A 13,377-nucleotide genomic window follows, 5' to 3' on the forward strand; every position below is an offset into this window, starting at 1 on the left:
TCTGTTCCACTGTGCACTTGATGAGAATGTAGATTCTATAAGCTACAGAGACTCCCGCAGCACTTAATGTGCATGTGTGAGTATGTCAGACCGCCCGCTGATGTAATCAGCTTCCTTAATGCCCTCCCCACACCCACCACCACTAATTTTAATAATGCTTTGCCTATAGTCTCACCCGGGTGCTCAGCTTGCCAACTTTAAAATGCAATGAGGACAAGCAGCCTGTTGATAAGGTCATCTGAAAGCAAGGAGCAATTAAAGAAACATTTTATGACTCTTTACTGTTGAAAAGAAAAATGGGAAAATGAAATTTCTCCCAGATTGTGGAGTGTACTGAATTGCAGTTGGGAAACCACCATTAGTGCTGTAATAAAGGTAAAAGTTAATAACCACTGCAGATCAGATGAATTAACATTTACAGTAAACCTGGGCATAAAAACGTTTCACTGAAAAAAAAAATCTGCACACGAGCCACAAAGATTTTCAGTGATTACAGAGATTTTTTTTTCTGGCACTAATTACCGTCAAACTTTTCTATTCTTCTACTTCTTCCTCAAGTCATTGATGGTCATAAATATTTTACAGTCTCTATCGCTAGAGTTCATTTTGCATATACTAAAAGGAAACTTGTACACTACATTTGTAAAACTGAATTATGTGTCACAGCAAGTCGCACTGGAGGAAAAAGTTAGACTCCACAGAGGGATTCTCAATTACCTGAGTTCTCCTTGTCTTTGCCCCAAGGCTTAAACATCAAACTTTTTTTTTACCCCGAGGCAACAACTGACAACAACTCGCTGCTGCTCTCATCCTCCACACAAGGCCTCTGTGAATCTCAGCAACCTCTTACATATAACCAGAAGAAAATGAATATGGTTTCTAAATGGGGTCTATGACAGCAAAATTAATGTATTCCCACTTATATGACATAAGGCGTAACTAAAAGAGTTATGTGCAAAAATAGCTTTTAAATAGGGACAGTTCATCGTCATGAGGAATTCACATTTAAAGGCGTAATTTGCTTTTACTCCATCCAGATTATTATATACAGTACGATCTATATAGAGATGTCTGCCTTCTCTGGAACATATCTGTACCAATTAGTGCTCAACATGTGAACTTCTTAATACAATATAATGCCGTGCTTACAACAACACACGCATGAGGACCTCCCTGGAAAAGAAAATCTTTTCCAGACATTAAACATTGTTATAAAAGCAGATTAAATGTTTACGCTACACCAGAAAGCACTTTCCGATTTTCTTCTAGTCTTATTGTTTTTTTCTTTTGTTGATTAATCTTAATTCTTCGGGATTCAAAAAACAGCGGGACAAGTAGGCACTGTGTCATTTAAAGGGATCAAAAGCCAAGAAAAGAAAAGTTGGTAACCTCTGATTTAAACCCTATAGCTAAAATTTCATGCCTTTCATGGTTAATTTATGGCGCCCCCCGGTGGCAAAGACGGTTTCACATTTATCTTGACAGTCAGTCAGAAAGCCTGGATGACCAAGATGGTTCAAAACAGAACCACAGCGCCTGTTTTAGATGATGGACATGGCCATAACTAAAGAAATGCCCCCAGCATTGACAGCCTTTTCTACTTTCCTCATCACACTGTCTATCATTTGCCCCCTCGTTCTCTTTTTGCCTCTGGGTCTCTATCTCATTGTGCCGAGGTTTTATTCTTACCCGCAGCTTCTTGTCCCTGAACAGCAGTTTGCACCCGGTTTCATTGAGCTCCAGCCAGTCAATCTTGGAGTCGTGGCTGATGGTTCCCAGATTGTAGCCTCCGGCCAAGTCCACTGAGGGGAGAAATAAACCGACAGATTAACTGAGTCAGACTGCCAGTGTCTGGCTAACACTGGCCTTTTATTCAAGATCACAAATCAGCTAGTTCTTTTATAACTTTCCATAATTCTATCAGGCAGAGCCTGAGCTGTTTCTCTGCTCTCAAAATGTACCTGCTTTGGGATCCAGCTGATATTAGTGTGCTGATGTGAGGCCTATACAGTCTTTTTAATTAAAATGGGGGTTATTGTCCACACTGAGCTAACTGACTTTATACCGCAGTTATTGTAGGTATATTACACTTTAGGAGTTTAATATTATGGTAAGTAATCATATGGGCTGGATGAGTCCCTATATGTTATGACATGGTCAAGTACTGACAGTTTTCACTGAGTTGTATTTGGAACAAAAAAGGGATAAAGCTGGAATTGTCTTCTTTGAGGCACATGTAGATGGATGTGTACGGGCCTCAGTGAAGTGAAGTTCAGTTACATGACGATTTCATTTATGTTTGTTTGCTCTCCTCTTATGAAGAGTCTCAGCAACCTGCTGTTACCTGTAACACCCTCCTCTGGGTGGCTCTGGGGAGACATTTACTTTTGTGCATAATATATGTACAATATGACTGAAAATGTCAAAAGCAACAATCTAGATCTAATTAACAAGTATGACTTTAATGTCTTATTTATAAATGCTATTTATATATGTTATATGTTCCCCTCAATGACCACTGGTAGACTTTCATTATGAAGAACATGGCCTTATAACTTCATTTTTAGTCAGCCCATCATACACCATGCTATCTAGTAGGCCTCCATAATATATTCACCCGCTGCTTAGAATAGTCCCCGACAAATCTACTGTTTACTCCTGTTTAAATAATATTGGCCTAAAACACATGTACAACAAACCAAAAGGCTTCAAGGTGTGGGCCAAAGACAAATATTGATTAGTTCATGTGAAAATCTAATTAATTTATGAGAGCATGAATTACCTTTATGTTTAACTATTACAACTAAGGGTGTACTCACAATGCGCAATCTGTACCATGCTGAGCACATGACACCCAAAGTTTCTTTAACTAGTATGAGCCCACTGCGACCTGGCCAGTGAAAGACTCAAGCACAGTATTCCAATACTTCCTCAACGACAGCCTCCATTAAAATCTCTGTGGTAAATAATTAATAAATATAAAGGGAATGTGAGAGAACAGCCTGCCATAGCTCACAAAAATGGTCCAATTAAGCCACAAACGCGTGAAGCCGCGTGTGCTTTTGAAAGAGACAGACAGCGAGCACAAGAGGGAGGAGCTGACATGCTGAGACTAACTGGGGTGTGTTCAGTCACTGAGCGCAGTGTGAGCTCAGGTCATCGAGGGAGTGGGGAGGGACTGTGCCTACTGCGAAAGCACCCTGAGTGTTAAATCCTTTTCCGAACCTGGACAGTCACATTTTGAATAGACACAATCACAGTCTCGCTCTCAGACACACACACGCACACACACACACACACACACACATATTTTTCTTACCAACAGCAATAGTCTTTATGTCAATCAGATAAGCGAGCTTCTTGTTGTCTTCAACTCCTTTCTGCTTCCTCTCATTTAGTCGGACACTAGACCCACACACACACACACACACTTGGTTTAAATGACATGACTGCATTCAGCAAGATATGGTTTTAACAAATAATAACCCCAGCATTAGTGCAGCGTAACTGGCTTCAGCTGCTCTTCATTGTGTTAAATCCCAGGATGAACCTGGTCATGAATTTGTCATGCTGCAGTGTCCAGCCGGAGGCGAGCAGCAGCCAGAGTATCCGACAGCCATCATTCAGTCACAGAAGGGCTGACAGCGCTGACACTTCTGACAGCTCTGAATACATTAACATAGATGTGTGCTGACTAGTTGGTTTAGCCTCACTGACTCCTGTGGACTCCTTACTGTAATGATGCAGAGGATTTCTCCAAAACTCAATACCGCCATCTAATGGTCATGGCTGAAAGCACTTATGAGAAAGCATCAGGGTTAATGTTTGTGTCTCTGTTTGTACCTTATGTATATAAATGTGTCATTTTTATATTTGTTCAAGACAGGAAAAAAATTGTATTTCTCTTTAGTTTTTCAGTATATTACAAATGCTGTCTTCAAAAAGATAATGCATGTTTGAATAACCCAAAATATTCCTGTTTGGAAGTGAGATATTGATTTCATTGCCAATATGCAAAACTGTCATTCAGTGTAGGCTCAAGCTATTATTAAGATGCTATTTTTGGACAATTTTGTAAATGGATAATGAAAGATGCACTCATGACACTGCCGCTGAATCGTTTTTGTTGCAGGGCACGTTGACATAAATGTATGTAATCGCCTGAAATCTCTGACTTTTAATCAGAATTACACAGTTGCAACCCCCATCAGCAGATCACTAATATTACATGCGCGGGACTGTTTCACATCTGTTCCTTAGAACCAAACAAACCGGTTGAGGTGCTCGAGTGTTACTGAACACACTGCTTCTGCATAATTATGAGGAACGGAGCCAACCTGATGAGGTGGGGGTTCATAAATTCCGTGCGGACTGATCCCAGAATCTCGTTGCTGCTGTACTCCACCAAGCTCAACTCCCCGGCATTAAATATCATGCATACCTGAAAACAGAAACAAGAACAGGGCTGTGAATACAGCACAGTGAAGAATGTAGTTTTATGGACAACATGACAGGACCTGATATATAACCTCCTTCGCCGAGATAATTATGTTTACTAAACACTAGGCCTTTGTGCTCCTTGGCAATCCTATAAATACAGGAGTGGTTTGGGTTTTTTTTTTAATAAGAAAACAAAAATAATCTGCACACTGTCTAAATTGTTAGTGTCTACTCACTGTTTCATTTTCAAAGAAGAACTTTTCATTTCCCCCAGAGCCAGTCCAAGGCACCTGGGAGAGGACAGAGAAAGCAGAATTAACTTTAATACAAATATTACAACAATACTGCGAACATAACACAATTACACAGTGTGAAGAGCGCATTTACTGTGAAAATCTGACATTAATGTTTGTGAAGCACACAAGACACACTCTTATTGCACCATAATGATGTGATTAACTGATTACTCATGTTTAGTTGTTACGTATATGTGATAGAGAACAGAAATTGACAGTTTATGACCAAAAAAATGTAACAGCATGTCAGCTTGCATATTCTCTAGGATGGGGTTGCACGCCTATAAATGTTGGGTCTCTCTAGCCCATTGAACTAAAAGACCTTTTATTAAATGCAGAGACCTAACTTTAAAGGCTTGACCTGAATTTTTGGTCACAATGTTTCCCTTTTCCTATATTATTCCCTTCTAAGAGTACCACTCCTGTTATTTCTTTGTTTTATGGTATATTCTTTTATGGTATACTTTGTGAGGTCCTACCTCGCTTAATTTATTCGTCAGGAGATCTCCCAGCAGAAGAGTATCTGATGTGTGAGCCATCAGGTAGCGATCTTTCCCCATGATCTTCACTTCTTCTATCTCATAACCATAATAGGACTTCAGGACCACCCGAGTTCCTGTGGAGAGGTTCTTTACTATCACCTAGATTTAAAAGAAACAAAACAAAACATAATTCCATTTTTATTTATGGCTTTGAAATCCACTAACAATCAATTTGCACACTGATATGTGATACCTTCAACCTGTTAATCCTGTTAAAACACCAGTCAGTCAGTTCAGTGTGGTGGTCGTTCCAACCAGCAAAGTTAATCGCAAGAGACTCTATCTTGTGTGTGTTCATAATGTGTGTATTTATTGTATAGTTTTAATTACTACTTTGCTTCTGCAAATTAGTGTGGCCGACAAGTAATGTGGTATGCGGCACAGGCTCATGCTCATTCCTATAAAAATAAAAATATTAAAGTAAAAAACATGGCTTTTTTTAAAAGATGTTTTCTTGGAATTAGCAATTAGTGTTGTTTTTTCCCTATTTTCTAAGTGTAACATTATAAACAACAACAAATTATCCACGGGAAATAATAAAAAAGGCAGATATATTAATGTTTGATGGCTTAAAAATAATGAAAAACAAAAACGATGTGTATTTCCAGCATGGCTTTTTTTTTCAGATTACTGTAAACATAATTTTCTGCTACATTTAATTTGTCAATTAAGAAGAAAATCAGATAAACAAAAAGGCTGGATGATTGTTTTCGGAGCTCATCTCTTTCTTAATCATACAGGGCTGCTTGTTGCACCTGAATTCATTAAGTCTGCATTACTGCTCTCACAAAATCAACGGGGCTGTTTTCACATCGTCTGTTAATTAGCAGAAGAAGGAGAGCAAAGAGACGTCTGAAATTGCCTATTTGGTTGTCTGTTTGTCTAATTTAGTGAAATTACAAACACTGCGGTTCAGCACTGATGATTTTCTTGTTGCCTGGCTGTTCCTACCTGGCTCAGGCCAACGTAGGTCACCTCATACTTGTTCTTGTAGATGGTTCTTCGCAGGCAGCAGTCAAACAGCTCCACTCCCCCGCATAGTGTTCCCTGTTGAGACACAATCAACAATTAAACACCTAAAAAACGCAATTTACATTTTCTAATCTGTTTGTTTGTCATTTTCAGATGGTAGCAGCACAGAAATTAATAGTTATTGTAGAACATACATGCTTTCAGAGTAATAATAAACTGTTGGAGTCAAGAGTTGGTGAAGAAAATGGAGGCAAAAAGGCATCTTAACACAATGTTGAAATTAAAGTCACACTGCAGGTTAAAATAACTTTTTTTTAACCTTTATTTAAGCAGACAGTCACATAATGTGCTAGGTCAAGTATTTACAGCGCAGAGGCGTGATCCGTCTTTCTTCCAGGCCAAGCTGGTGATTGTGTAGAGGTTGGAAATTTCTTTAGGTTTGGCTTCATCCCACATTCCTCTCCTCGGAGCCCAATTAAACACCCGCAACCTGGAAAAACATCAGAAAGGAAAAACAATCTTAGCAGAAACATCACTATGAACTTTCACTTTAACTGTGAAGCTGCCACACACCGACCGGTCAAAGCTGCCAAACACCACAGATTCCCCACTGGGGCTGGCAACAGCAACGGTGAACTCCTTCTCTGTTCGGTCGCGGCTGTAGTCGAAGGTCTGCAGGATGTGTCCCTCTCTGCTGTAGGCCACCACCTTCTTGTCGCAGCCCCCCACCATGATGCTGTTTGCACCCCAGGCCAGAGCGTAGGGTGGGCACGAGTGTGTCAGAAGCTTACCCTGTGGCAAGTAAACAAATGTGTGAGAAGATATGTGTTGAATGGTGTAGAACTTTTAAAATAGGGATAAAGAAATGTATGAAGGCAAACAATCTGTAGCTGTGTTCACTCATGCACTGAAGACCTGAACTTTTCCAGACATGCTGGAGGTGCAGTCACATTAAAAATTAAATGTATTCTAACCTTCCAGCTCATTAATACACACTCTGTGTGACGTCTGATTGCATCAATATGAGAACAGTGCAGGTAAGAGTCCGGTAAATTTAAAGCATGTAAGTGGTCATCCTGTTTCCTGCCTCCTGTGTGCTATATGCAGGCAATACTTCATCTAGACTGAACGTGCCATGGTTCTTGTGTCTGTCAGCAGGTTTATTCTTTTAAGTCTTCCTGGTACTTTCTCTGTTATTTTTCTTTTAGTTACTTCCTGTTTTACTTAGTTTTTTCTTTCTTCTTTTGCTCCTTTCCCTCCTTCATCATCAGGAGTCTCTTATTTGTGCCTCCTCTTCTCCTACTTCCACCAGTCGGTGACCTGAAAATCATTCTCTGTCTACCATGCTGCAGAGTCTCTCAATTCCTAAAATGCATCTAGAGAACAGAGGACAATGGAGGAGGCTTGTTGGAATTACTGGAGGATACACAGGTGTGTCCTTCAGGGAAGTGTTTTCATCTTAAGTGTATAAAAGAGGTGTGGCACACAGCTGGAATATACAGACCAAGATGATTTAAATGCTTGTTGCACGCATCTCTGATGGGACTAAGACGTGAGCAGAGGCGTTGAGGATGTGCAATTTGGGAAATGAGAAAGGGGAATTATTTGCCCCACTCTCATTAGTTCACGTGTTTGACTGTTTCCACTTGTGCTTAGGGTTGACACATCATACATGCGTGTGCATAGTTTATCCTGTATTTCCCTTTTTCTTGGGTGTTTCCCAGTTTGCCTCATTATGCTCTCTGTGTTTTCTGTTTCATTCACTTTAAGACTTGATGTTCTTGTTTTTTTGTTTTCTGTTCTTTTTTTTTTTAAATCACTCATTAAAGGCCTGTTCTTTTTATTCATTCTGTGTGACTCCTGCTCCTCATGACAAAGCAGAATTTTTCCTATAGTGAGAATGCATCTGAAAATGATTATTTCCATCGGTGAAAAGAACAACTTTGGACAATGTTTCAACCTGATTTCCCAACATTTTCTTGATTTCATGTGTGAAAAACAGCTCCTGTAGGTGAATTGTACCTGTGATTCCCCTGAGCCTTCATCATCAAAGAAGTACCGCACAACTGTCCCATCAGCATGGCCCGATATGATCCCTTTACCAGAGACACTGACACAGAGCAGAGATCTTAAAAATGACACGCAGTGCCCGCAGAGCAAATGCAGCAAAGCAGATCATTATTTCACAAGCTATACACATGGGAAATAGCTCATAACTTTAATAAGGTCAGCCCACACGTCATGCTGGGACCCTTGCACAACTTTTTGGTAAAAGTTAGGGACAGAAAAAAAATTCTTTTTGTTTTTAATTTCGTGGGATTTATACAAAGAAATCCTAATCACAAAAGCAGTTTCTGCACACTAGTTCCTATTTTCAAGTTTATCAGCTCATCTTAAGACTCACTGAAAATTAAGCAACACAGCAGACAAACATCTGCAATTATAGTTCCAGTTCAACAAAACGCATAATGATGTTAGGCCAATATATGGGTGCATCCCTGTTATATACATATATATATATGTGTGTAAAGATATTTTAAGCACTCACTTTGATGCCAGTGAGACAACCCAGGATTCTGTGGCGTAGATGGTTGAAGATTTATTTGTCTGAGTGTTGGCAAGCCGAATCTGTAAAAAACATCAGAGAACTTATTCATTAACATCAATACATTTCCTTAAAATATCCAAGTACACTGCTGTTGGATTTAGAGAGCAATACAAAGACTTAACATCCCAGCTGGAAAAGGCTGTGAAAATATTTCACATTTACTACATAAAGATAAACAAATACCAATTTTTTCCAGGAGGTTTTAATGCATCTAAATTATGTTCTATAAATTCACTGATGTATATATTTCTTTTTACTAACATCTTTGTATTTATATGTATGGGTATATTTCAAAATGAATTATTTATGATTCCGACAGTTTTTGAACTCTACAGAAAAAAGCTTTGACATAGAAATCAGACCATGTGGAACTAAAATGTCTACAAAACCCCTAAAGGACACAACTGTTATTCTACTACACCCATATATAATTCCTGATACTTTTACTTAATATTAAAATAAACATATGACATATCCAAGACATACCTTGCCTTCAACTAATCCGTAGACAATAGCATGCTCTGCAGGCCAAAGAAGGCATGTCACAGCACTCTGCAATAAAGATAAGAAAATAACACAACCATGTTGTTGTGGGTGATGACACAAAGTTGAGAGAAAGCTGAAAAATGTAATGTTTCTAAGGAAAACAAATCTTATCACTCAATTAAAAACCAATACCAGAATTAACTTTGAACTCTACGAAAAAAGCTTTGACAACCGAATCGGACCACGTGGAACTAAAATGTCACAAAAATTTAAAGAACACAACTATTAGTCTACTACAATTATACACATATGAAAAGAAAACAGAACATATCTGATCATTCTTTAATTTTATATGTCTAAATGAGTTACAATAATATATTTTTAATCTGTTCTCATCGGTTATGCATTTCTTTGTTTTATGTAGTAGTAGAGCATAGTAGGTGCTCATATTAAACATGTTCAAAGTTTGAAAAATAAAATGACCACAGTTTGTGTGCAAATAATCCCTCCAAGCCAAAAACTCAGGCTTTAGATTACTCTTAACTCTCAGATTCAACAGCACAGAGACTCCATCGATATACCCTTCAAACCTTTTGTTTGCATGCAGCAGCCAATCAAACACAGCTGGCATAAAGAGAGGAACTAAAACTACTTGCTTCAGATGTGAGATTATCTGAGACAGGTGGACTAAATGATGATTAGTCTGAACTTTAAACTAAGCAAAGCTACGCTGTGCAAAAGTATAAAAACATATGCTGAAAATGGGTTTAATAGATTCCCTTTATGGAAAGAAAAGTTTCAATTAGCTTTATAACTTTGACAAAAAGCATAGTCACTGCCACTTTTAGCGTGCTCCTCAAGGCAATAACAATGCATTAAATCATGTTTTCTTACCGTCTGAACAAATTTATTGCAGATGACTTTCTTGTCCCCCCTAGGAGAGACGATAAAACTGATTAAAACTTCTGCTTCAAATTGTACCAAAATATAAACTAATGAGAAAAATGGAATTAAGTAGAGGTAATTACCAGTCCTCCCCAATTCTGTAGACAAAGATGATATTGTCGGATTGGCCGATGGCAATTTTCGTGGAATCCGGTGAGAAGGCCATGTCATTTACAACATAGCTCTGCTTTCCATACTGAAAAAATAATACATTTGAGTAACTATTATTATAGAAAAGCAGTCTAACATAATAACACACCACACCATACCACACCACACACCAACAAACCCACAGTGCTCCTGGCCCATAGAAATCCGTTATGGGGGCCCCACGTGGTAAAACTGTAGGACCTGCTTGGGCAAACACACAGGGAGGCCTCACAGTGCAGGGCCCAGATGTGCCCTACATTTCAGCCCACAGTGAGCTACCAACAGTGTGGGTTTGCCCACAGTGGCCTCACATGGGCCCCAAGAGGATGTTTGCTGGATAGATACCCAGTTGCATTTAATATAGATTTTACAAAGCAACTTGGTGTAGGCTACAAATACAAGCACAGAGTTGAAAATAAATGGGTGTTGTCACAATGGCTACACCTATCTTTCATATACAGTCTATGATTCCAACTACACATTTGGTTAAGTGCACAAGTAATCCATCATAATTTCTTTATATTATATACAGCACCTCCTTTCATACACACATGCAGCTCAAAGGACAACGGGATTTGTCTAACCTTGGCGTCCACAGGTTTTGTGGAGAACTTGTCCCTGCTCTCTCCCTGCTCATCATAGAGCAGCACCACCCTGTCCACAGTGCAAACAGCGAACTTGATGTTGTTTGGTGCCCATGCCATGCAGGTAACTTTGGCAGCAAACTCCTGTGGAGGCAGGGAAACAAATCAGTCCTAAAGCACTTGTTTTATAGACTTGCTCTTATATGATGTCCTCTTTTAAAATCCTTCTAATGATGTTAATGTGATTTGTGTATCGAAAATCAGTGTTTCTCGCTTTTTTTTTTAATCTTGCTTTGTTTTTGGCCCTGGTTTCTGTTTTTCTATAAAAGCATATTTTAACTCTGTCTGACTAACTGTTGTCTATTTTGGCCAGTAGAGATACTCCTTGTGAACGGGAGTTAGATGTTAAATTTGATCAGACACGATAGATTTAGCTGTTTTAAAATCCAGTTTAGCACATGCAGACTTTTGGCCATGTATTAATCATATGGACGCTGCGTTTATGTGCTAGCAAGCCTGGCTAGTTAAGTGCAAAAATCCGCTTGCAATAACAGTTCAACGTGGGTCAGTAAAAACAAATTCATGCAAAAAAAAGATATATATATATATCACGAAATTGGTGTTCAGTTACAGCTTTCTAGTATGAACATTATTTTCTGGCTTCCAGCACTAGTTATCGTTAGCTAAATCGCGCTGGCTTCCTAGCACCAGTTACCATTAGCTAAGTCATCAACGTACCCGGGGGGTTAAAAGTGTCTTGAGATACTTCAGTTGCATTCTGAGGGAAGCTCGTACACAGAATGATATTATTATTGCTGGAATATTCCTCAGATTTTGGTCATTTTGCTAGCAAGCCAAAGCTAAGGGCTAGCGCAGAGGAGGTTGGAAGTAAACTATCTGTGATCTCCTTAGTTACCGCTGGGGCGGGACTTGCGGTGCGTTCAAAACAATAGGGAATGTGAATGTTCTCAGGCAGTTTGTCAGCTCTCGCGCTTTTGTTTCTGCAAAAGGATGTCATTAAATAATTAAAACAATTTTAACCCGGTCGAGTCGTTTCAGGTTACGCCACAGGCCGTGAACAGAACTGCTTCGATTATGTGATTTCTATCCATTCATTCTGTTTACTCTAAAGATATTACGTTTTCCGTCATTATATATGAACCTTCAAGTGACAGAATTCTCTGAGCTGAAACATGTCCACGTTTAGATAAGAGAATAGTTCACTTTCGTTGTGATATTTAAATAGTCAAATTTCAGGTTAAGATTAAACAGCTTTGAGGAAAATTCCCTCCAAAAAAGAAAAAAAAAAAAAATGTGGAGATGCCGGGGATTGAACCCGGGGCCTCATACATGCAAAGCATGCGCTCTACCACTGAGCTACATCCCCTTCCTTATAACATCAGCGAATGTAGTATATTTAATGGCATACATCCGCACTATACTTGCTAGCTATTTCTTCATTATATCATACTTGTTTAAAAAAATCATTTCAATTCCTCATATAATATGTAAATTGCTTCCACTTTCTCCTGGTATACCAAACCGTTGAATACAAATATTAAAGTTAAATAATTGTAAATTTATGAATAAGTCTGAAATGTAGCCCCCAGTAGCACAGCCTGACAGATTACGCACTTGTGAAATTTGCTGTTAACATCACTTTGTCTTTTGCTTTTCATTATCTCTATATATTATTAGCCGTTTAAATGGTGAATACACACCACACATTTCACGTCAATATCAAAATTCAAGTTGTAAGAACGTTTCTTCCTGGGCACAGAACAAAATGTTAAGTTGCCACTGCAGATGCGCCCCTCTAGCGTGGTGACGTAGAGGTGACGTGGAGGTGTTAATTTTCCAAAGTGTACCAAGGTGTACCGGAAATCAGCGAAACCCTCACGTGTACGACGAGATATTGCCAATTTTTATGTCGCACAAAATCAGAGACAAAGACAGGAAAATGTTTACTAAAATTTAGCATGCATATTGGCTCTAAAACAAAGGAACTCTAAATTATTGATTCATGTAAACAAGTTACTTATTTTCATGACAACATGCATTTTGTTGACTACTAAAGATAAGAATTTATATACTCTGAATACTTGGCATTGAAGCCAACTATTGAAACTATTAAATTAAAGTATAAAAACTTTCAAACACCTTCCTTTTATCCCATACTTCTCCACATTCCACAGTAATTGTGTCAGTTTTGTATTGAGGCAAAAACCTTTCATTAGGTTAATAGAAACACTAACACTTATATTGTAAGGTAAATACCGTACAATAATAGTGGCTACGTTTTCCTAAATCATGTTATTTTCTGTTTAAAGCATAGAGATATAATTCTTTCATGA

At 38.6% G+C, this 13,377-nt stretch overlaps 1 protein-coding gene and 1 non-coding gene across 3 annotated transcripts in view; both read right to left on the reverse strand.

The window, feature by feature from the left end:
• The window catches only part of ift172 (intraflagellar transport 172), a 56,354-nt gene that overhangs the window by 42,370 nt on the left and 607 nt on the right, over positions 1-13,377 (reverse strand). Inside the window, exons 1-15 of one of the 2 annotated variants that reach the window (XM_003456699.5) lie at positions 11,762-11,953; positions 11,024-11,167; positions 10,373-10,485; positions 10,239-10,278; positions 9,345-9,410; positions 8,799-8,878; positions 8,273-8,360; positions 6,828-7,042; positions 6,617-6,740; positions 6,230-6,325; positions 5,216-5,377; positions 4,677-4,730; positions 4,338-4,441; positions 3,320-3,405; positions 1,690-1,802 (exon numbers count right to left, since the gene is read on the reverse strand). In XM_003456699.5, the coding sequence (XP_003456747.1) occupies positions 1,690-1,802; positions 3,320-3,405; positions 4,338-4,441; positions 4,677-4,730; positions 5,216-5,377; positions 6,230-6,325; positions 6,617-6,740; positions 6,828-7,042; positions 8,273-8,360; positions 8,799-8,878; positions 9,345-9,410; positions 10,239-10,278; positions 10,373-10,485; positions 11,024-11,167; positions 11,762-11,800 (1,524 nt within the window). In that variant the 5' untranslated portion in view covers positions 11,801-11,953. Of the gene's footprint in view, positions 1-1,689; positions 1,803-3,319; positions 3,406-4,337; positions 4,442-4,676; positions 4,731-5,215; positions 5,378-6,229; positions 6,326-6,616; positions 6,741-6,827; positions 7,043-8,272; positions 8,361-8,798; positions 8,879-9,344; positions 9,411-10,238; positions 10,279-10,372; positions 10,486-11,023; positions 11,168-11,761; positions 11,954-13,377 lie in introns of those variants that run through there. The other variant, XM_025898767.1, reaches the window with a different exon arrangement.
• On the reverse strand, positions 12,339-12,410 carry trnaa-ugc (transfer RNA alanine (anticodon UGC)). Its single transcript has one exon. It is a non-coding gene; the product is annotated as a tRNA-Ala (tRNA).

This window comes from Oreochromis niloticus, linkage group LG15 (assembly GCF_001858045.2).
Source record: "Oreochromis niloticus isolate F11D_XX linkage group LG15, O_niloticus_UMD_NMBU, whole genome shotgun sequence".
NCBI lineage: Eukaryota > Metazoa > Chordata > Actinopteri > Cichliformes > Cichlidae > Oreochromis > Oreochromis niloticus.